The following is a 24,856-nucleotide window of genomic DNA, read 5'->3' on the forward strand; positions in this document are numbered from 1 at the left end:
ATTAAATTAAAGTATCTTTTTGTTAAAATATTACTATAGCGATCGTAAAAAATACTTAATGTTCATGTTATGATAGATATATGTAGGTAGGTACATAATATATTAATTCAAGAGCTTTTAGCTGCGCTTTTAAAAATCCAGTCATAATTCAAATTGCACCAAATTATTTTAAAAATAAACTTTGCTTTCCTACCTAAACGCTAGTTGATACCCACGTGAAATTAGGTACTTAAATATTTTAAAAATCCAGTGGGAACTCTGATTTTCCGGTACGAAAAGTAGCCTATGTCCTTCCCGTGATGCAACATAGCAAACAGACAGACACACTTTCACATTTATAATATTAAGTATGGATGCGGAAGGATCTGGGAACCCACCGCATTATTATGCCAAGAAAACTACCATCTCAGCGTGAGAAATATGATGCGGTTGAAATCTGTAGTAGGTAGTAGGTACGCACTTTGCTTAGACACTGTTAAAACGAGATTCCGCTGGCATAAATCCGTCTTGTTTCAACTTAAGTCTAAGCAAAGCCAAAGTTCGCTCTATAGATTTCAACCTGAGAGATGGATGTGTAACGTTCTGCCATGCTAGGTACTTAGGTAACAGAAGATCTACTAATCTTCTATCGGGCCCTGTCGAGACGTGAACAAAAACCCAACACCCAGCTCACACCCTTGCTCCTGATGGATTGAGAAATGTTTTATTCATGGCGACTTAAATGATCCACGTCCTACCTTTATCCCGTGAGAAAAGGGATAGACACCTATAGTTCTATTTCTAAAAGGTGTCCAATTGTAAAACTCATGAAATCCAGCAAGAAACTCGGCGGTTGTTCTTTTCAAAGATTCGATTTGAGTTTCCTATCGCAAAAAGCCTTGGTGGAAAACTAAAAATCTTGGTGGGTATTATGTTGCATTTTTTTAGGGTTCCGTACGCAAAGACGGAACCCTTTTAATGTCACTCTGCCGTCTGTCTGTCTGTCTGTCCGCGTGTCATAGGTCTCTAGCTCGTAGATTAAATGAGTTACAAACCTGAAATTTTTGTATTCCTATGGTTTCTGCAAATCCATCGCTGGACTAATCCGGTGAGTTGTAATAGTCGGTTTTTAGTTACATTTCAACGCTGGTATGCAATAGGTATTACAGTTTATGATATTACAGCCCGTTGACAGAGAGACGGACGGACAGCGCGGGGCTTAGTAATAGCACTTAGGTTCCGGTTGGCTCCCTTCAGGAAGGAAACCTAAAAACTACTTGGTGTATTTAAAAAAATTGTTTAGCACCAGGATCTTCACTTATAGAATCACTTTGTTCTCTGTCTGTCTGTCAAAAAACTTATAGGCTACCTGTATCCCGTTGACCTAGAATCATGAAAGGCAGGTAAAAGCACAAGTACGGAACCCTCGGGGCGCGAGTCTGACTCGCACTTGAAAAGTTTTTCTTTAGGTAAGAGCTACCTTACGGAACTTCAAAGTATAGATTATGTTTTTCAAAATGAGTTCCGTTAAGAATAGACGGTAATTAATCAGTAAGCGAAGCAAGTGGCAAGTAATTGGGGAACTCTCTCAATGCGGAAACTTTCCCGGGGCCAATGAGGCGCGACGCCCGATTTACTCCTCAGTCCTCAGGCTTAACATTTCAAACTTCATTCATTATCTCAAACGACTGAGCCGACGGAGTGGAGTAGAGTCGACTCTTTGTCAAATAGAGAGAAGTAGAAATACAAAGATTTTTGGCGTGAAAACTATCTAAGCAATAAAAAACTTAATCCATACTTCCATACTAATATTATAAATGCGAAAGTGTTTCTGTCTGCCTGTCTGCTACCTTTTCACGGCCTAACAGTTTAACCGATTCTGACGAAATTTGGTACAGAGATAGCTTATATCCCGGGGACGGACATAGGCTATTTTTTATCCCGGAAAATCAAAGAGTTTCCACGGGATTCCCAAAAACCCATCCGCTAAACCGATTTGTATGAAATTTGGTACCGAGGTAGCTTGCGTCCATACTATTGACATAGACAACTTTTTATCCCGGAAAACCAAACAGTTCCCACGGGATCTTCAAAAACCTACATCCACGCGGACGAAGTCGCGGGCATCCTCTAGTTTGCTATAATCCGTTGAAAAAGGTAAATCTGTATGGTACAACATGCGCCACCCGGCTCCTCACTACAAGCATGCAGGAAAAGCCAACCACCGAGTAAGCCCCAAGTACCACTACACAAATCCACCAGAACACACTCTTCTCTCCGACACCGGAGCATCCTCAGGAGATGTAGACCTTACAAATACACAATTGTAAAGAATCTCAGTGTGATTTGAAACTCGATGAAACGAAAAACCGATACCTCAGAATACATAGTATGTAGTACCTAACAAAAGATACACTTTACCTATACATCCAAAGGGATTTAGCCTGTGAATGAATGAGATAGAATAATTACATTATAATATCCCTTTTTATCACTTGCTTTAACGGTGAAGGAAAACATCGTGAGGAAACCTGCATGCTTGGGAGTTCTCCATATAATGGTGCTAAAGGTGTGTGAAGTCTGCCAATCCTCACACAGCCAGCGTGGTGGACTGTAGCCTAAAGCCTTCTCATATTGACAGCAGGCCCGTGCTCAGTACGTATTCCAGTAATTATTCAACTCTCGGTTAGTGATTTTAAAACCCACTACTGGGTAGTTAAATAGTTTTTACTAGCGACTATAACTTGTTATCATAAACTCCGAGAGATCTCTTAACTGCTGTAAAGTGGCACCTAAGTGCTTTAGTAGTTGAAAGATAAAACTTTCAGCTCAACTTTGTATCTTAACTTTTAACTTGTGCAATATTAATAAAAGAATAAGATAGGTAAGTTTTTACTATCATCACATGATAGCAAGCTAAACTATCTGTGTGTTGGTCTGTGGCATCGTAGCGTTCAAACGGATGGATGGATCGATTTGAATACAGTTTCTTTTATTCGTATTTAAATCGAGAATGTTTGATGAAAATCTGTTCAACCGTTTGAAGACGATTCTCAGTCATCCAATTGATAGGTACTTTGCACTTGACTTCTGGTCTTTATTCCGCCTACAATAAATCTACAATGCAATAACCTTGGCCTATCCTGTCTGGGGTGATTAAATTTTTTAATTTTTAACCCCCGACCCAAAAAGAGGGGTGTTATAAGTTTGACGTGTGTATCTGTGTGTCTGTGTATCTGTCTGTGGCATCGTAGCGCCTAAACGAATGAACCGATTTTAATTTACTTTTTTTTGTTTGACAGGTGGCTTGATCGAGAGTGTTCTTAGCTATAATCCAAAAAAATTGGTTCAGCCGTTTAAAAGTTATCAGCTATTTTCTAGTTTTCTTGTAGAAAAGAAGGTTAGATAACCCTTAGGTTCATAATATTCAAGTGTCAATTGACAAATGTCAAGCTGTCAAGATGGACGTTGCCTTATATAATAATTATTTATTTGAAAATGATGTTTTGGAAAACTCAGATACTTTGGATCGTCGGGGGTGTTATAAATTTTTAATTTACACTCTTTACACTTGTTATTTATTTATTACTTCATTTTAACTACCTATTTTGGGTAGATACGATGAAGCTAAAATACAGCAATGTGAAAAACTTTAATTAGGTAACCTACCTACCTAAAGTTACCTAGGTACATATAAGATTAAAAAAAAAAAGGTTTTTATCCTCTATTCGTTTCTGAGGAAAACTCAAAAAGTTATGATTCCGGCCAGGATCGAACTGGCGGCCTTCTGCGTGTAAAGCAGATGTGATAACCACTACACCACGGAACCCGGTGACGGGCTTGTTGAAATACACCCAGCGATAATAATAAATAATTAAGGTACATACTTTCACTACCTAGCTATATCATTTACCTACGTACACAGTACAACCTATGTACAAGTATTATATCTAAATCCGTTGTATCTACCTACTATCTGTACTAATGTACAACGTATTTACAATAATAGGTATTATAGTCCTATCATTTCAGTTTAGTTGCATCGTAGCTATCTATATTAATATTATAGTACCTTTAAGCTAAAAACCGACTTCAATAAGGAAAATTTCCAAATATGGGGAAAAAAAAAAGATCCCGACGAATTGAGAACCTCCTCCTTTTTTGGAAGTCGGTTAAAAATGACAGGGTTAAATATATTCAGTATCCATTTAATAACGCCGCGCTCCCTGAGGAAAAGGAAAGCACTAAATGTAGAGCTGTCATTTTAGGTCATTTATCACACTAATATTATAAAGGCGAAAGTTTGTATGTGTGTGTGTGTGTGTGTGTGGGCGAAAGTTTGTATGTGTGTGTGTGTGTGTGTGTGTGTGTGTATGTTTGTTACTCCTTCACGCAAAAACTACTGGACGGATTGGGCTGAAATTTAGAATGGAGATAGATTATACTCTGGATTAGCACATAGGCTACTTTTTATCCCGAAAAATCAAAGAGTTCCCACGGGATTTTTAAAAAACTACATCCACGCGAACGAAGTCGCGGGCATCAGCTAGTATTTATTTAAAGTTCTAAAATGCAAAAATATTACCTATAGTGGAAAATGCTGCCAATCAAAATAATAAATCCTTGCATTTCGCCTCCCCACTAATATTGTAGGCTGAACTACGGCCGTTAAATATTAATTTCTGCATTAATTAAGCCAACGAACAAATTACGCAACTTATTCCGAGTCCAATTAAAAATGTAAATCAATTTGATTAATTTTCATTTGTGACTGAAACTGGTTTAGCGGCGACGCGACGGGATTGTTATGACTAATTGCTCCAATCAGGCAATCCTTATAAAATAACACTTTTAGTCCGCTTCCATCATCACGTTTAGATCTTAGGGTGAGATCGCAGTCAACGACTAGCTTGTGCTGAAATAAAAACCAGCCAAGTGCGAGTCAGACTCGCGCACCGAGGGTCCCGTACTCGGGTATTATTTTCCGACATTTTGCACGAAAAATCAAAAAATAAATGTGTTCTAGAATCTACAGGTAAAAAAATTACATGATACAGTTATCTTTATCTTACTTTAAAAAATTGTGACAGATTTTCTTTTTTTGTTTGTGATTTAACTGTTTCATGGTATTCGGATTTTTGCCTTTACTTGTGCTATAAAACCTAGCCAGTACCTACCAGCCAGTAACGGGAAGTACCCTATAGGTTTTCTTGATAGACACGACACACGGACAAACAAACAGACAACAAAGTGATCCTATAAGGGTTCAGTTTTCTTTTTGAGGTACGGAACCCTAAAAAAAATAGCGGCGAATTGCCATTAGTAGGTACCGTTTCCCGGTAACATTTGAACGGCTTATCAGTGACGTCAGATAAGGCTCACCCTCGTGCTGCAGTGACGTGTGACGTCACAGATTAAGGTCGGAGTGCCGTGACGGGAGAGGGTCGCCTGGGGGAAAGGGTTGACGACTCATTGTAACTTTATCATTTTTAGGGTTCCGTATCCAAAGAGAACGAAGCCACATTAATGTCACTCTGCTGTCTATCTGTCTGTCCGCGTGTCACAGGTCTCTAGCTCGAAGACGAAATGAGTTATAAACCTGAGTATTTGGTGTAGAACCAGCAAATGCAGATAAACACGTATAAAACCGTCGCGTTCTACTGTCTACATCTTTAAGACCGCATTATTTTCCAAATAAAAACAGTCAATCGCAAGTCGGACTCGCACACAGTGGGTTCCGTACCATCGACCATCATACAAGAAATAAAACTTTTTAATTTTTTTGAATATTCATGGGCATTTTGAAATTGTTATTATTATCTAATTATTTTTTATACCGGCAATAGAAATACACAATCTGTGAAAATTCAACTCTCTACCTAATAAGTAGGTACGGTTCACGAGATACAGCCCGCTGGCAGACAGACAGACGGACGGATGGACAGCGGAAGCAAATAGAGTCCCGTTGGTAACCTTCGGATACGAAACGCTATATAAACACCTAAATTGTTGAAAATTGACTTTTAGAAGAGGAATATTATGATGCAGAGAGACTACGAAGTCCGTTGCTCTAGGAATTTATCTCTAGGCCGCAAGTACGTATTCAGACCTTGAGTATGTAATTATATGCGTCCTTCCCGTCAATGTTCGGGAAGGGTCCGCTTTCATTGCGTGAAATATGGGATATTTGATTCGAACAGACCATTGTTCGTGAATCGCTGACACAGACATATTGGCTCGACCGTCGAAATTCGATGGAAAGAGTAATACGGATTAAGGAATATAACGAGAACACCATAAGACTCACCGGAGACACAAGGCCATCAGAGATGCAAAAACATGCAAACTGTGGAATCAACTCCCATCGGCAGTGTCCCACTAGATTACAACATGGGGTTATTCAAGGGACGGATCGAAAAATTCCGGCCGGCAACGCATCGGCGGTACCTCTGGTGCTGATGTTCATGGGCGGTGGTAATCACTTAACATCAGGTGACCCGCCTGCTCGTTTGCTCGCTATTTTAATAAAGGCGTACTTCCAGGGTTCCGTACCCTATTATTAAACCTCCGCTGCAATATACTGCGGGTTTGAAATACTAAATCACTAAAACTACAAATTATAAGGCAAATGGTTATTTATTGGTATTGGATTGGGTTTTTGCTTAAGTAAGCTAAGTTCTTGGTAGCGTTCTAATCACAGCCTGAATCATCGTGATCAACCCACCGGTGCGACGGCACACTACAGAGCACGGATCTCCTCTCAGAATGAGAAGGGGTTAGGCCATGATCTACCACGCTGGCTAAGTGCGGATTGACGGACTTCACACACCTTTGAGAACATTATGGAGAACTCTCAGGTGTGCAGGTTTCCTCACGATGTTTTCATTTACCGTCATAGCAAAGGAAGTGATATTTTAATTGGTGCGTGCCCGGGATCGAACCCCCGACCTCCGATAAAGAGGCTCTTAACCACTAGGCTATCACACCCTGTGCTCAAAACGGTTAAACTCGGTCGTTTTGACTTCTAAAGTAGTTCATTCCGATTCCTTCTCCGTTTTTAAAAGAGTACAAAAACGATTGTTCCAGTCATCGGAACATTTAAAACTTTAAACGTATTTCTAGCGACGACGTCCTCGAGAGACTTCGTTACAAGAAAAGAAAAATAGATTTCAAAAAAAGGCGCCCGCAAAAGGTTTTCCAATTTAAAGTTTCCAAGCTGTTGTAAAACTACTAAAGCTATTGAAAAATGGTATTTCTGTCCGCGCGTCCGGCGCGCTTGGTACGATACATTTTTCACCATGATAACTGTTTATAGCACTCTTGTGTAATTCTGTCGTTCAACTTTATATTGAACTAGTTTTGGCTTGCGACTTTGTCCGCGTGGACTACACTTTCAATCCCCTATTTTATCCCCTTAGGGGTTTAATTTTCGAAAATTCTTTTGCAGTGCATGTCTAAGTCATAATAGCCATCGGCATGTCAATTTCAGCGTTCAATAGTTTCAGCTACTAGACGATCAGGTTGAAAGATTAGTCAGTCAGTCACACTTTTAAATATATTTGGATTGGATATTGATTTTTAATTGAAGAAGAAACCCTTCCAATGGCAGACTCTGCCACCCGAAAGAATTTCAGTGAAAGTATTTTTTTAAATCCGTTGAATAGTTAGTTTCGGAGATTAGTTCCTATACATGCAAACTTACAAACTATAGCTTACAAACCCGGCTTCGCTTCGGGTAGAGTTTCAGGGATAATAAGAATATTTTTTTGTGATTTGGGCTAAATGTACCCATTCACTGTGTCGGCCCGGTATGTTTGACTTTTATACAAGGGTGTGTCATTAGGTATTCCATACATGCAGGTACGAACAATAATATGAGTGAATTCTGAGTGGCTAGTTACATATTCATGGGGTCGGCCGTGGATTATGAATAATTCCCCCATGTAGGGCTATGTAGATGCTATCAGACGGAGATTTTAGCGCCCTCTGTCGTCCAATCTACTCTGTGCTGAGTTTCTGGACTAAGGTCACTGACCTCTACTAATAAAAGCAGCTACGCTAGACTTATGAAGCAACATGATTAGGTATCGCTATTTTCGCGCCGAAATGTCATGTGAGTAACTTGGTACTAAATGTTGGTGATTATGATTCCTTTTTCAACATAGTGACATAAGGTATCATATCACTATGACTTTTTGACACAAAGTATCAATTTTAATTCCAGGTAGGTGCGTGCGTTGGGGCGCTTTCAATCAGCACAAAAAAATAACTGTAACTTCATATGGCACACCTTATCTAGCGTGTCTTCTTGTATAACAATGTCCATATATCTGTGACTAAGGCACTTTAACATGTCCTATGCATCGATGTATATGGATTAGCCTTTTCCATACAATTCCGTCCGCAAAAATACGCTTGAATCTTACGTCATCGTCATTGACAAAGTCAAGAGACTTTTGCAAATTCTATTGACTTTTTGAGAGCGTTTTTTATCTCCGAAGGGCCCATCCATATACATCGATGGTCCTATGGAAATGATGTATTCCCTATGGAAATGTATAGGAAGGTATCTACTTGCTTTATGCTTGCTTGTCTACGGCTTTAGGGGCTGTGAAAAGCATAAATTAGTTGTGCCCTCTTAGTATTTGGATTTCTGTGTTTCTTGTTACCTTGTGATCGTGAGTTCGCTTAAAATACCTATTTGACTTACGCGGGAAGTCTCCGGGATGTAATGAATGCTGGGTCAGTTTTGGTCAACATCGATTTATCTGTTGATCCTTACCTCAACCTATCTCCCCACTCACGGCAGTACAGTATACATACTTTAGTAGGTACCTACAGTATTGTTAGTAAGTATGGATTAATTAGGTAGGCAAAGTATGTAAGTAGTTCTTATTAACCCCCGACCCAAAAATATAATATAATATTGTTGTTATAATATATTGGGGTTTTATAAGTTTGACGAGTGTATCTGTGTATCTCTCTGTGGCATCGTAGCTCCTTAACTAATGAATCGATTTTAATTTAGTTTTTTTTTATTGAAAGGTGGCTTGATCGAGAGTGTTCTTAGCTATAATCCAAGAAAATCGGTTCAGCCGTTTGAAAGTTATCAGCTCTTTTCTAGTTACTGCAACCTTCACTTGTCAGGGGTGTTATAAATTTTTAATTTACACTTGTTATAGTTTTTAAAACACAAAGTATAGGTAAATAAACATTACTTTTACTATTATTTTCTTAATTAAAATATACATTTATATACATTTAGGTAAGTAGGTACTTCTCAAAATTACAATTAAAACATATAACACAAGATAGGTAATAAAATATCACAGAATGCAGATAGCAAATGACTTGACACTAGTTAAGAGTATCTGTTGAGGAAGGTCGTGTGGAATCGTCGTATGGAGTCCATCATGTGCTGGAACTCGTCTGGGGGGTGCAGGATGGTGGTGCGCAGGTGGAAGCTGCCCGGCAGCTGCCCGAACCCCGACCCCGGCACCACGCACACTCCTGGACAACGGACAAATTAACACGTTATGTTTAGAGGATAAATTAGGAATGCCAATCTATAATAGGTATTTACTTTATAATATTACTAGCTGATGCCCGCAACTTCGTTCGCGTGGATGTAAGTTTTTTTAAAAATCCCGGGAACTTTTTGATTTTCCGGGATAAAAAGTAGCCTATGTGCTAATCCAGGGTATAATCTATCTCCATTCTAAATTTCAGCCCAATCCGTCCAGTAGTTTTTGCGTGAAGGAGTAACAAACATACACACACACACACACACACACACACACACACACACACACACACACACACACACACACACACACACACACACACACATACAAACTTTCGCCTTTATAATATTAGTGTGATGATTATGAAGAGGAAAGATCTGTTTGTTTGTAATCGATAAACTTGGAACTTGTCGAACTATCTTTGTCGGATCATAGAGTACCGAAGACCCCCTACAGTCCGGAATTTTTTACCAATGAGTGCCTTGTAATCCGAGAAATTATAGATTCTATAATGTTATACATACTTACTCTGAAGTACAAATCATACTTCACTATGTATGTCTTTAGTAAATTCAATAATAATAGACATGTCGGATTACAGGGGGTTCCGGATTAGACAGGGGCCGGATTACCGGGGGTGTATAATAATCGTTTCCAGTTTCACAGTTTTTTGTCTGGCTTCGGCCGTGGTTAGTTACCACCCTACCGGCAAAGCCTTGCCGCCGAGCAATTGAGGGTTCCGGTATGATGCCGTGTAGAAACCAAAGGAGTATGGGTTTAATGAAAACTGCCATACCCCGTCAAGGTTAACCCGCTTCCATCTTAGACTGCATCATCACCTACCACCAGGTGAGACTGCAGTCAAGGACTAACTTGTAATTTGAATTTAAAAAACCGTTGTAAAGGTCTGTTATGTTTTAATCTTAACTAACCCGTCTCCTCAAGCAATCGCAAGCAGTAAAACTCATCAGGTTTCAATCCCAACTCGGCAGCCGCCAGTTGAGCCCGCTCTGGCAACTCCACGCGTGGAAACGCAAACATGGAACCCTGGGGGAAGAGAAGTAACTTTCAACAAACATGGACAATATCGCCTGTATCGTTTACGTATTTGTTGGACCCAAGAGACTTTTCTAAGGCAACGCAATCGAAGAGGAACAAACAACAAATTGTTTTTACCGTGGAACTTCAAGCGTGGCGAGTAGAAAGTGGCACAGACTAAAATTTTATGACTAATGTGTAAAGCCATAACTGAGCAATCGATCAAGAGTCAAAACCGAGCGAAAAGGGGGAGAAAATGTAGATAATGGAGTCCATCTTCAGGTATTTAAAGAACAGGCGAAACGGAAAAGGAGAACTGAAACTCACATCAATAGTGTTGCAAGAGTACCCAGGGATGCTGTTGAACTCCCGATATGCTGTGCTGGCGCGCTCGGTGAGGGTTCGCTGCGTGGCCTTCTTCTCCCGGATAAACTGAGGGTAGGACGCCTCGCCGGGAGCTGGCGGTTTCATCTGGGAACAGAGAACTTGTTCAAAACTCAGCATTCCACATTTCTTTTTGTAATTTAGCGTTGCTTTTCAGCTATTTCTACTCGATATTGTCTGATTTTGATGCACTGATTTTCCAAAAATTCCTGGAGCTTCATGATATGCTCTACTGGGTGACATTTTGCCTATATTCAGAAGCTTAGATATATAATTATATGTATTGGGAATTGAAATTGTTAAGCGATTCACGTCACATGCTCTTTGCGCAGATGTCTTAACTCAACTCCTCTTCGGACTAGAGCTGTCAAGATTAACCACATGTATTGAAGTCTTCAGATTGAACTACAAGTTTCGCGCAGTATACGGAAGAGCGTTCATGTTCTTTTCTTATGAGAAATGGTGTCCAGCAGTGGGACTCACCACGCAGTCAAGCACACACTGGCCCAGCACGGAAGGGCATTGGGCCACTGCCCGCGCGGCCGTCAACGCCGCGCGCACGCCGCGCTGCAGCCGCGCCGCCTCCACGAAGCCGGCGCGCAGCCCGCACTCCGCCGCCCAGCCCTTAGAGCACGTCACGAAGCTGGCTAGCTCCATGCTGCTGTAGGGAGCTCCCATCTCGTGCATCACCTGGCCAGATTGGCACCAATTAAAATCAAAGAACATCCTGTTCAAAAGACTAGACTAAAAGAAACAAGAGAACAATCTTCAAATAAATTGGTATTGGATTCATATAGTTAGCTAAATTATAACAGGAAAAGGTCACTGCTGACTGATCTAAGATCTGAAGATAAATATTATAACAAAGACATTCGCTAATAAAGGATTTTTTGAAAATTTAACCCCTAAGGGGGTAAAATAATGTGTGGTCCACGCGGACGAACTCGCGGATGTAAGCACATCTATACTAATAAATAAAATTGGAGTGTCTGTCTGTAATTTCGAAATAACTACCGCTTATTAAGGTCATATGGTTAGTTGAACGATACCATAACTGAATCACACGTTTTTAAAATTTTTGTCTGTCTGTCTGTCTGTCTGTTTGAAAAGGCTAATCTTTGGAACGGCTGAACCGATTTTGACGGGACTTTCACAGGCAAGTAGAGGATTGACCAGGGCGTAAAATAGGCTACTTTTTTAACCGACTTTCAAAAAGGGAGTTGTGTTTTTCTACCTACGTACACCGAAATCTCCGAGATTTCTGAACCGATTTGCGTCATTTCTTTTTTAATCGATAGAGGAACTTCGCGACATTGTTTCATAAAAAATTTGGAGTCCAACTCCTCAATCCTGATGCTGCAGGGGATCTGACCAATCCACGCGGGCGAAGCTGCGGGCATCAGCTAGTTGTAACTAAATAAAGGACAAACAAGGAGTTGACAAGATGTCGAACACAAATCAAACTCGTACCAAAAATGTATTACCAACCAACCTTTTTAAACGAATGGAAGGGTTTGCTGATGATATTCTCCTGGTACACCTCGTCAGCCATGATGAACAGCTGGTGTTCGTAGGCGAAATTTACGATGTCTTCCATGTTCCCACGGGTGAGGACCTGGGGTGTAAAATGCAATCGATCTTAGTAAGAAAGCTTTATGATCATGATCAACCCATCACCGGCCCACTACTGAGCACGGGTCTCCTCTCAGAATGAGAAGGCCAATTGGCCAACACGCTAGCCTAGTGCGAATTGACAGACGAATTCCATGATTCTCTTTCTAGATAGATTGAAAATATTATTCATATGATTCATAACACCTCAAAGTATCTCATGCTAATTAATACTCATGACATTAAAGTTATACCTGCCTACGAACATTATTTCTAAATTCACAAGACTATTTTTTTAATTTACAGACTAGCGCTTGGCTGCAATCAGACTTGCTAGCAAGTGATGATGCTGCTTAAGATGGAGCGCTTGCCCAGAAGCTGCCTACTTGATTAAAAACAAACAGTAACCTGTCCAGTAGGATTTCCAGGGTTGATAACCACCAGAGCTCGAACGTGAGAGTCCTGGCTAGCCTCTCGCCAGCTGCGCTCCAACTCCTGGACCTGCAGCGCCCAGTCGTGCTCCTCGTCCAGGTAATAGTTGGCTTGCCGCAAGCCCAGCTCGGACAGAGTACCCGAGAATAAGGGGTACTGTGGAATCGGGATCATCACCGCTGAGGATTATATTAGGAGATAATGCATTTACTATGGCACTGAAATCTGATTCTATCAAAGGTATTAAAATGTTTATACTGTAAGTCCGCTGGACCAACGGGACGAGGCACGGGATCACCACACAAAAACACCGGAGTTTATATACGCTTTTATTAAGTCCTTTTAGTAACTCTTATTGATAACTCTAAAACAAACTCCTGTAATAATATCTATTATGTTTATCTGTCAAATCCTAGGTCCTCAGCTTGGACCACAGAGCTAGTCCCCTTTCGCTGGGTTCACACAGAGTATTCTACCACCACAGCGAAAGGGGCGGCGTTATATATCGCCACACCACCCCCCCTGGGAGAAAGGAAGATTATGCATCAAACGGGCGAGCGAAACGCACCTTCCGACCCGCCCGAGTGGTGTACTCAGCATCCTTCCATGTCTGCATGGGTTGAGAATCAGGTGTGTCATTAGGATTATTAGTGCGGGTGCGAGTGTGAGAAGTTTTAGGCGTCTGATTGTTTATGTGAATGTCTTCATTGTGATGAGCTTGTGATTCCAAGTAAGCTGGCTTGACCCGGTCCATGCTAACGACTACCTCTTTGTTCCCGACTATGATAGTTAAGGTCTTGTCATTCCGTTTAATGATTGGAAATGGTCCTGAATATGGAGATTGTAAAGGAGGCTTTACGTGATCCGCACGAAGAAAAACGTGAGAAGCCGTGGTCAAATCTTTGAAGACAAATGTGTCCTTAGAACCATGACGAGCCGCTGGAACGGGTCTTAGGTCTGACATTATCACCCTCAGTCGAGTTACAAACTCTGACGGATCGGTTGAGGTGTTTGGGATTGATGAAGGAGCGATCATATCTCCTGGCACTCTTAGTGCTTCGCCATAGACAAGCTCAGCTGATGAAGTTTTAATATCCTCCTTTAAGGCTGACCTCAGCCCTAGAAGCACCAGAGGCAAGGCTTTGATCCATGATTCTCCATGGCACATCAAAGAAGCCTTTAGCTGCCTGTGTAAGCGCTCGACCATGCCATTTGCGCAGGGATGGTAACTCGTCGTTCGGAGTTTTTTTGTGCCGAGCATAGACATAAGCTTACGAAACAGATCGGATTCAAACTGCCGACCCTGATCTGTTGTTATATAGATCGGTACCCCAAAACGGGAAACCCAGTTTTGCATCAGGGTATCGGCTGTTTCTTCTGCCGTAATGCTATGCATGGGCCATGCTTCTGGCCACCGGGTGAACCTATCCACCGCCGTGAGTAGGTAGCGGAAACCCTCACAAACGGGCAGAGGGCCAACGATATCCACATGGATGTGACTAAACCGTCCTGAAGGCGTTCCAAAATCACCTAAGGGAGAGATGTTATGCCTCGTGACCTTATTCCGTTGACAAGCCAGACAGGATCGGGCCCAATTACGAGTATCCTTTTGAATGGATGGCCATACAAATTTGTCCGCCAACAGTCGAGATGTAGCACGAATACCTGGATGGCTCAGGTTATGGAGTCTGTCGAAGTACTTCCGCCTGAAAGGCAAAGTTAGGTATGGACGTGGCTTTCCTGTGGACGTGTCACATATGATCGTGATGTCGGTGCCGGGTACTGTTATTTTTTCCAATTTTAATGCCGTGCCGTTATGTTGCAAGTCATGAAGTTCGTGATCGTTGCATTGAGATTCGGCGAGCTCTGCAAAATCTTCTTGTAAGGCAATCGCCTCAATACGAGACATGGTGTCGGCAGCGATATTGTCTACCCCTTTTACGTGCCGGATGTCGGTGGTAAATTGGGATATAAATGACAGTTGATTTAATTGGGTTGGAGGCAATTTTTCTCTCCGTTGTTTGAACGCATAGAGAAGTGGTTTATGGTCAGTAAATATGACGCAGTGCTGACCTTCCAAGATGTGGCGAAAGTGCTGCACAGCCTCGTAAACTGCTAACAATTCTCTGTAATACGCTGGCCAAGAGGACTCACGGGAAGGTAGTTTCTTACTGAAAAATGCTAAAGGTTGCCACGCTCCTTGTACGCATTGTTGCAACACCGCTCCGACTTGTGTATTGGAGGCATCCGTGAATAGAGCCAAAGGGGCGTTTGCTAGTGGATGTGCAAGACGCGTAGCTTGAGCCAGATGTTGTTTGCACGCGTGAAAAGCACGTTCGAGATCGGGAGTCCAAGGAACTGGTTTGGTGCCTTTAAGTTTTGAATCCGACAATATGGTAACCAACGGCGCCTGCATTTCAGCTGCACGTGGAAGAAAACGGCGATAATAGTTTATCATTCCCAGAAACCTGCGAAGACCCTGAACGGTTTGTGGAAGCGGATACTCCTGAAGAGCAGAGATACGTTCAGGTGGGGGATAAGTTCCATCTGCCGAAACCCGGTGACCTAGAAAATTAACCTCACTGGCGCCCAGGACACATTTGGCTGGATTTATGACCACACCATAGTCAGCCAGTCGTTGGAAAATGATGCGAAGGTGACGCGCGTGTTCTACTGAGTTACACGAAAAAACGAGGATGTCATCTATGTAAGAAAAACAAAAATCCAAATCACCGACGACTTCGTCCATAAAACGTTGGAATGTCTGCCCCGCGTTTCGTAGCCCGAACGTCATATAGGGGAATTCAAACAACCCAAAGGGCGTAGTAATGGCTGTTTTGCAAATATCTTCAGTATTGATGGGTATTTGTTGGTACGCTTTCACTAAATCCAACGTGCTGAAAATTGTAGAACCTGCGATGTTATGGCTGAAGTCTCCTATATGACGCACAGGATAGCAATCCGGGACAGTCCGTGCATTAAGAGCACGGTAGTCACCACACGGTCGCCACGTGGCGTCCTTTTTAGGAGCCAGATGCAGCGGCGAGGACCAAGGACTCTTGGAAGGTCTTGCTGTGCCACATCTGACCATGTCCCCAAACTCCTTCTTCGCAGCCAAAAGCTTCTGGGGGCCAAGGCGACGGGGGCGACAAGATACGGGAGGCCCTTCAGTAGTTTTTATAAAATGCACCGTACTGTGCTTAATTTTCCTATGGATCCCAGGGGGTCGAGTAATGGTGGGAAATTCCGTAAGCATCTGATTGAAGGGAGACCTAGCTCCTGAGTTCACAATTACTTTAACACAATCCTGATCGACGAATGCTATAGATGTGGGAACTGCAAGTCCAGTTACACCATCAAGCAAGCGCCTATTTCGGCAATCGGGAAGAAGATGGTAGTGGGCCATAAAATCTGAACCGATAATGGGGATGCTCACATCGGCAACCACAAATTGCCAGCGAAAATCCCGTCGCAGCCCAAAATCGAGACTCAGACTATGAGTACCGTAGGTCTTAATGGCACTACCATTGGCTGCGCTTAGTTGATATTCGCTGGGAGCAATCTTCCCACGAAAAAATTTTCGAGGATAGCAACATATGTCCGATCCGGTGTCCAGTAGATAGCGGACCTTGCTGGTTTTGTCGGTAATAAATAGACGGCGGCCCGAAGATGGACAGTCAGCAGCCGTCATTACTGCCTGTCGTTTCCGTTTTCCTGCTTCCAGGAGCATGGGCTGGTGCACTTCGTGGCCTTGTGCTGAAATTTTCGGTGGTACCAGCAGTGTCCGTCGCTATTAGACGGAGAACGAGAGCGTCTGTTTGAAAAGCTGCGGCTCCTGTTACGCCCGGAGCGTGAATTATTAGTAAGGGCGGCAATGTTAACTGTTAACTCTTTCATCTGGGCTGCAAAAGCATGGAGGCCCAAAGGATCATTTGGTGCGCCTGATGCAGCAGCAGCATTCACACTTACCTGTGTAGGTGCTGCTGTGATGCTGGGAGCGACCTCCAATATTTTATCTGCACGCATAGCAATATCATCCAGTGGGTCAGCACTGGCTGCTAATATGGTTTGCAAGTGGAGAGGAAGTCGACGCATGAACAGCTGTCGGAGAATGCCTTCATCAGTCAATGTATTTCCTGCTAAAGAGCGCAGGTGCCGTAGAAACTGGGATGGTTTTCTATCACCCAGTTCTTCTTCAGTTAATAGTTGACGGACACGTTGTCCCTCAGACACCGAAAGTCGCCTTATTAATTCTGCTTTTAAATGTTCATATTTGTTCTCTTGTGGGGGAGTGGTGATTATGTCCTCCACCTCTAACATTACCTTTAAATCCAGGTTAGACACTACGTGGTCATATTTGGTTTGATCCGCAGTAATGCCACGTACTCTAAACTGGGTCTCTATATGGGCAAACCACATGGCTGGTTTTGAAAGCCAAAAGGGTGGCACTTTGACAGAAACTTTACAGACACACTCATTTGGCTCTTCCATGGTGAGTAAGTAGTATAATTTGTGTGTGATGAGTGTAAATGTGGAAACAAATTTTTAATTCTAACTTTTGTTTTTCTTTAAAAAAAAAACTCCCCGTTGGGTGGTGTGCTGATTACAATATCAAATTAACACAGAAACAAATCCATATAAAGACAACTTAGTATACAACATAGTAGTAACAATGTATGTTGAAAAATTAGCTTTAAGTACTCATTATTACCATTTACAACCATTCATCTGAATCATTGCGCTAATTACAAAATAATTATTATTGTTTGCAAACAATTCAATACCTCCTGCAACTCCTAGTGATTTTATAAAGAGATACGTCTTATGTTTATTTGTTTACAGACAAGAACTGACCATGTTTTTATTACCATTGCACAGGTACTCTTCAGATACCTAGTCTTAACATGAACTATTTGTAGGTACCTAGCAACACAATAGTAAAGTTTGGTTAAGATAAAATGTTACTATGTATATGCACCACAACAGATATACCACCAGTCACAGAGATGTCCAATGTTCATTATAGAAATGCTTAAAGGCTATATGGGTAGGTAATTATGATATTGTCTGATTTATGTGCCGTAGCTGTCAGTCTTTTACACAACCAAAATATTTGGGTTTCTACATACGTTTGATCACAGGTCACTCAACACTTCTTGTCCTTGGAGCAGTGCAAATGGGAGGCTGTAGAAATATACGAGCTGGATCGTAGCTGGATGCATGCACGACGCACGCTATTCGCAGTTTCAGTTCGAAAATAGGTTGCCAGAGAGTTTATTTTGGTTCTCAATCCGAGATGCGCTCATGTACTTCATTTATCTGTGCGTTATACTGCATTGCATTATTATGCACAACAACGCATTGCGTGTTTGCGTTACGGGGTCACCATTGTAAGTCCGCTGGACCAACGGGACGAGGCACGGGATCACCACACAAAAACACCGGAGTTTATATACGCTTTTATTAAGTCCTTTTAGTAACTCTTATTGATAACTCTAAAACAAACTCCTGTAATAATATCTATTATGTTTATCTGTCAAATCCTAGGTGATAGGTCCTCAGCTTGGACCACAGAGCTAGTCCCCTTTCGCTGGGTTCACACAGAGTATTCTACCACCACAGCGAAAGGGGCGGCGTTATATATCGCCACAATACTAAGTAGGAAACAATGTTTTAAACTGACTCGCGTAAAAGGCATTTGCAAGTACTCCTCTAACCCGTTAAGTTTCAATGCATCTAGGTCTAGATAGTTTGCTAGATCTCCTCAAAGTCCACTCATTTTGTCATTCATTTCCATTCATTGCTTTATTGATTCTTTGTCTTGGACACATTGAAGTGCGCACGAAGTAGGGGCAGTGCCTGACCTCGCTACCACGTCAGCCGTTTAAGATCACATACTCAAAGATTACATACTCAGCAACCTGGAAGGCCCGAAGACTTCTGGAACCATACAAGGCCATCCCCGTTGCCCAGGATTTCCTAAAATAAAGCTGGCAATCTATACACTACACTTTTTTCCAACAAGCTGGTTGAATTAGAATTTTACCCCCATAAGTGCTACACACCAGGTGGTTTCCCATCGATATCCTGCACGAACAAGCTCAGGACAGCCTTGATGACGTCAGAGGCCCCGGAGCCGAGGTAGATGTCGTCAGGGGAAGCCGCCACGCCGTCGCGAGCTGTGAGGTACTGCACCACGCGCTGTCGCACCACGTTCAGGCCGTTGGAGGGAGAGTAGGAGCCGACTGAACCCTTCCTGAAAAATAAGTAATCTCATCATAAATTGAAGGTTATGTCATCATCATCATTAATTATTGAATTGAATTAAATTGAAGGTTATGTATTTAAGTACAAAAGCGAAGACCCTGATTGTCTGGCCTCGTGGGGTGAAAACAGAAAAGTACTAGTGTTCCAGGGCACTCGGAAGGTAAATAGCAGTGCTAAGCCCAGTGTCTCGGGCACGGCTTTGCTACCACGGCTAAAGCCTTCCACTAAACCAGACCAGTCACAACTTTTTTTCTTAAATTAACCGTTGGAAAATGGAAATAGAACCCGGACCTTCTTTCGCCATAGCACTAACTCAGAAAGAAAGTAAAACCGTTTATTTGGAACCACTGTTAAAGATATAAGTGCTGTCAAACAATTTGAAACAAAAGACGCGATGTGTGATCCCAAGATGGTCTCTACTCGGCATTTTCTATTCCTGTGGTGACCGGTGGCAGCACACATTATATTTCATCTTCAGGAAGGGACGGGCCGTGTAATGCTAATGCGAAGGTTTGCATACGAATGTACAGCTAATCAATTCACATAAATTAGTGCCATGAGCGGCGGCAGCGGCGGCGCGGTCGGATGCAAATGACAATTAATCAATTAAGTACAACGCGCTCTCATCATTTGCGGCCGACGACCGCGAGCCGACAATGAGCTTCGGTTACATTCGTTATTCTGGTAATGTAAATTCAATAAATGTTTTCAAAGCCTTATTAACTCCTACTTGAATATGGTAAAATACTTGACCCACCAAAAACATTTCATGTAAAAAGGTAGCCAAGACTCACAAGTTCATAATGTTTTCACTGTTAAAAAGTTATGAGATCTCTAGTAGAGCCAAGCCCCTACCTGAGCTTAGATTTGTGCTGGCCATGGGAGCTATCCCAAGTCCAAAGTATATAGCTTTTAAATGTTCTTGACTATATGACATTTATAACAATAAATAACAAATCACTCTACTTACAAGCTCTGATTCTACAAACCCTATAAAAGCACGGCTTGGCCGTTTAATGTTCGTAAAACTAATACATGACATAACATATTTTAAGGCCATAAGGAATAGTTTGTTCGACAATTACTAATTTGTATTGTACTTCGTGATGGTCGCAGAAGCTATTCCGGGCTTAAATGTTATTTCAGATAAAAAATCCACGAACTGTAAACGGCCAAGCCGTACTTTTATAGGGTTTGTAGAATCAGAGCTTGTAAGTAGAGTGATTTGTTATTTATTGTTATAAATGTCATATAGTCAAGAACATTTAAAAGCTATATACTTTGGACTTGGGATAGCTCCCATGGCCAGCACAAATCTAAGCTCAGGTAGGGGCTTGGCTCTACTAGAGATCTCATAACTTTTTAACAGTGAAAACATTATGAACTTGTGAGTCTTGGCTACCTTTTTACATGAAATGTTTTTGGTGGGATTTCATTTCTTTTTGGCAGGTGCCCTAGATTTTTTTTGGATCTATTTCTTGTAGGTACATCATTTACATGGCCCACTCTCTATCGTTACCTCTTTTTTTAAAAGCTTTTATTCAACTTGCAATGTACTCGTATGTAAATATGTTTGTTCGGGTGGAATCTTGCAACTCAATTTTGAAGCAGATATACCAAACTTCAGTCTTTTAGGACTTCAGGAAACATAGATACTTGGTACGTTTGATAAATCTGCCACGGACATCTTATCTTGAAAACTTTAGTATTCGAGTAACAGATTTTACAGACATGCATCTCATATACGAAGGGATGAAGGGGGACCCGATTTCTTAATTTATCTGTTGTTCATAATTCTTGAAATTCCTGCTTAATGCCAAATTTCAGTCTTCTAGGACTTCAGAAAGTACCCTAGAATTTGTGACTAGAAGTTTTGACTGTCAATAAATCTGAAACTATAAAAGTTAGACAATTGATAGTCAATGCGTTTAATAAATCTGCCAAAGACATCTTATCCTGAAAATATATCAGCATTCTAGCGACAGAATTTACAGATTTGCTTCCCCCATAAGAGGCGTAGAGGGGGGAAATTTCCAATTTCTTAATTTTCCTGTAGTTTGTATGCAATTTCTAGTCGACATACCAAATTTCAGTCTTCTAGGACTTCGGGAAGTACCCTAGAATTACAGACTAGAAGTTTTGACTGTCAATAAATCTGAAACTATAAAAGCTAGACAATTGATACTCAGTGCATTTAATAAATCTGCCAAGGACATCTTATCCTGAAAATATCAGCATTCTAGCGACAGAATTTACAGATTTGCTTTTCTCATAAGAGGCGTAGAGGGGGGGCAATTTCCAATTTCTTAATTTTCCTGTAGTTTGTATGCAATTTCTAGTCTACATACCAAATTTCAGTCTTCTAGCACTTCGGGAAGTACCCTAGAATTACAGACTAGAAGTTTTGACTGTCAATAAATCTGAAACTATAAAAGCTAGACAATTGATACTCAGTGTGTTTAATAAATCTGCCAAGGACATCTTATCCTGAAAATATCAGCATTCTAGCGACAGAATTTACAGATTTGCTTTTCCCATAAGAGGCGTAGAGGGGGGGCAATTTCTAATTTCTTAATTTTCCTGTAGTTTGTATGCAATTTCTAGTCTACATACCAAATTTCAGTCTTCTAGGACTTCGGGAAGTACCTTAGAGGTTTTGAGTAGAGGTTTTGATGATCATCAGTGAGGGACGAAATCGGCGTATTTTAGGTATCAATAAATCTGTAACTATAAAAGCTAGATATTTGATACTTGGTATATTTGGTAAATTTGCTGAGGACACCTTATATTGAAAATTTCAGCTTTCTAACGTCATCCAGACCGAAGTTATGACGGGTCGAAAATACGGCGAAACACTTCGAGAAAAAGGTACGTAGCGCCCCGGCCGCCGTTTGGCTCGTCTTGGCGGGGGCACTGCCGTGCCCCCTGATTGATTAGGATGATAGGGTGATCTTTAGGTATCTGATCACCATATGTTGGCTTCAGACTCAACAACTGATCTCCAAAGAAGACGCCCGGAGACATCAAAAAGCTAGAACTCTTACGTGCAATCTTCCAGTATTTGCCTGACGCGCCCCTTCACGTCGTCCGTTATGTCCGGCGAGGACATCAGCGCCGGGCATGCTGCTAAAGCTAACACCTGCAAAACGAATACCCAGATTCAAGTTTTTAATTTTCTATTTTTCAAGCATTTTTCAAGTTGTAAGATGAGCCTTGGGTGTTACGCTTTTTTCGCAGAAGTAAAGCTGTTCTCTATCACATTCGCACTGCCAAGTCAGTAAGGTTAAAGATGCTGTGTTCCTTAGTTGCTTTCTCTTTTTACCCGACTGCCAACGGTAAAAACAGGGTTATGTTTTTCAAGGCTTCTTATCTGGTATGTATATAGGATTCTGTATACTCTCGAAGCATCCCAATGGCTAGATGGATTTAAATAAATGAAGTGTTTATCGATTCCGCCAAACTATGCGATGCTTAACACTTAGACTAGAATGGTTTATGGAGAAGGTCGAGAGGAATCCTGCATGACTGAGAGTCTCCATGATGATCTCAAAGGTGTATGAAGTCTGCCAATCCGCACTTGACCAGCGTAGCCAGTATAATCTTAGCCTTTCTCAGTCGGATAGGAGACTCATGCTTAGTAAGGATCTGATGATTGGTTTGAAATGATGATGATGGAAGAAGGTACAAATACAAACGATAGTGCGCGACAGGTTGAAATGGTAACCGGGGTGAGACGTTCCGCACACCCGCATAGTTCCGCCGCTGTGGGTAAGTGCGGGTGACGTGCGGGTGTGCGGGGCGTCCCCCAGCCTCATACGCCGATTGCCATCTCAACCTGTCGCTTAATATAGGTACAAATACTTTGTAAATACTAAATATAGGGGTACAAACCTGTCTAATGAAAGTGATAGGCGGTTGTCCCAAGGCGTGGCAGTCGCCGATGTTGGCGCGTACCACGCGCTCGAAGGGTTTCTTTACACCCTGAAAAATTGACTTCACCATTTAGACCTTCCTATACTTCTACCAGGCGATGGTTCGTCGATGATGATGATGATTAGACAGACACGATTGACATACAACGAAGTGATTTTATAAAGAAGAAGAAGGTTTCCTTTATCCTATTGAGGTACGGAACCCTAAAAATCATTTTCGTTCATAAATGACTTTATAATTAGTATTATGGTAAAATTACTTAGAATTTTCTAATTTCCTGACCATAATTACAAAATGATGCACAGGAAATTGGAAAATAAATATTTAAATACGTTCTGCGTCATATCTAATTAAAATATCAAGATGTCTAATCGATTTGAAAAATTTTCTGAGAAAATAGCTTCATCTATCGTTGCAGGACAGTTATTTTTAACCGACTGCGGCGAAGTTCAAAACGAGGGTTATGTGTTTGATATGTATGTCCGTTACTACGAGTATGTTCGCTCATAATAATTACTCAACGGCTCAACCGATTTTGATAAATGATAGGTAGGTACATCATTCTAGATTCGTCTTGACGGTGGTACATAAAATAAAGATTCCAACGAATTGAGAATTTCCTCATTTTTTAAGTCGGTTAAAAATATTAAAAAAATTAGCTAAGTGGGCGTCGGACTCGCAAAGGAAGGGTTCCGTCCATACCGTCGTAGATACAAGAAATAACACTTCTAATTTTTTTTTTAATTAGCTCTAGTAGTCGGCGGCGACGCCACGGGTTGATTATGACGTTTGATGATTTGATGTCCAGAATGCGTTTCAATGCACCCACGACGTACGTTGATTGTACTATATCAGAAAACTACACGCAAGTGTTAACAACAACTATACAAAGTTTTGATCGCTACGCGAACGCGTAGGTAACGAACAGTCAGACGTACAAACATTGATTTATAACAAGCATACCTACTTTCTCAATTTCCCGTTCGATCTGCACAGCTCTGTCCAGTATGGGGCCTCGCACGGCGTACTGTATGTTCAGCATGTTCTGGTTCACGTTCTTCTCAGTTATGCACTTCTCCAGTTTCATTCTCAATTTTTTTTTAATTATTAATTGAAAAAAAAAAACAAACGATAACTTTTTTTTTTTAGTATCGGTTAAAAAGCGTATTTTAACGTTAGTGGTAATGTTTTGTAAAAATGTTGTAAGATTTTTTATGACTTTTATTAAAATTACGAAAAAAATTTTTAGAAAACTTGTAGTAAATACTTAGTACATGTTTGATTTTTAAAAAAAAACTGCAGCGTGCAACTGACGTGCAAATGAAATGGTCAAGTGCTTTTATATGTCTAGGTAGATACTAAGTGATGTTCAAGTTAACTGCGATCACAAAATCGGTGAATCCCTAAGCATTTAATCGTACATTTTCCCGTTCCAATGACCATCTTGCTTTAACTTTAGGTAGCTAGTATCTAAGTATGGGTAAAGATAAGAAAAAGTCATATTTTTTTTTATAAACTATAGGTAAGCGCTTGACCACAATCACACCTGATGGAAAGTGATGATGTGGTCTAAGATGAGACGCGTTTACCTAGAAGGTGCCTATTCACTCTTGTTTGTTGTCTTGTCATTCATTTATTCTAAATTTTCGATGTGATAATAAATTGAATAGAGCAACCGCCGAGTTTCT

General features: G+C 41.2%; 1 protein-coding gene, 1 long non-coding RNA gene and 1 other non-coding gene across 3 annotated transcripts; 1 reads left to right on the plus strand and 2 right to left on the minus strand.

The window, feature by feature from the left end:
• Window positions 1-3,735: 3,735 nt before the first annotated feature.
• On the minus strand, window positions 3,736-3,808 carry Trnav-uac. Its single transcript has one exon. It is a non-coding gene; the product is annotated as a tRNA-Val (tRNA).
• A 1,691-nt stretch (window positions 3,809-5,499) lies between these two features.
• LOC123868580 lies at window positions 5,500-24,052 on the plus strand. Its single transcript, XR_006796660.1, has 3 exons — window positions 5,500-5,582; window positions 21,091-21,095; window positions 24,039-24,052. It is a non-coding gene; the product is annotated as an uncharacterized LOC123868580 (long non-coding RNA).
• On the minus strand, window positions 9,265-24,284 carry LOC123868578 (alanine aminotransferase 1-like). Its single transcript, XM_045911151.1, has 10 exons — window positions 24,136-24,284; window positions 23,127-23,216; window positions 22,280-22,374; window positions 19,034-19,224; window positions 12,945-13,147; window positions 12,418-12,540; window positions 11,409-11,615; window positions 10,869-11,012; window positions 10,436-10,550; window positions 9,265-9,489 (listed from the first exon to the last, which is right to left on the minus strand). Exons 1-10 carry the CDS (start codon window positions 24,253-24,255, stop codon window positions 9,341-9,343), a joined length of 1,437 nt encoding a protein of 478 aa, XP_045767107.1. The 5' UTR covers window positions 24,256-24,284; the 3' UTR covers window positions 9,265-9,340.
• Between the last annotated feature and the right edge of the window lie 572 nt (window positions 24,285-24,856).

This window comes from Maniola jurtina, chromosome 9 (genome assembly GCF_905333055.1).
Source record: "Maniola jurtina chromosome 9, ilManJurt1.1, whole genome shotgun sequence".
NCBI lineage: Eukaryota > Metazoa > Arthropoda > Insecta > Lepidoptera > Nymphalidae > Maniola > Maniola jurtina.

Bases quoted from the DNA above. Each gene is read 5' to 3' on its own strand.
- LOC123868578 (XM_045911151.1), bottom strand. From the start codon at position 24,255: ATGAAACTGGAGAAGTGCATAACTGAGAAGAACGTGAACCAGAACATG. The intron at 22,375-23,126 runs GTTTGTACCCCT...TTCGTTTTGCAG, and splicing joins CTATCACTTTCATTAGACAG to GTGTTAGCTTTAGCAGCATG. The intron at 11,013-11,408 runs GTGAGTCCCACT...CTCTGTTCCCAG, and splicing joins AGTGTGTGCTTGACTGCGTG to ATGAAACCGCCAGCTCCCGG.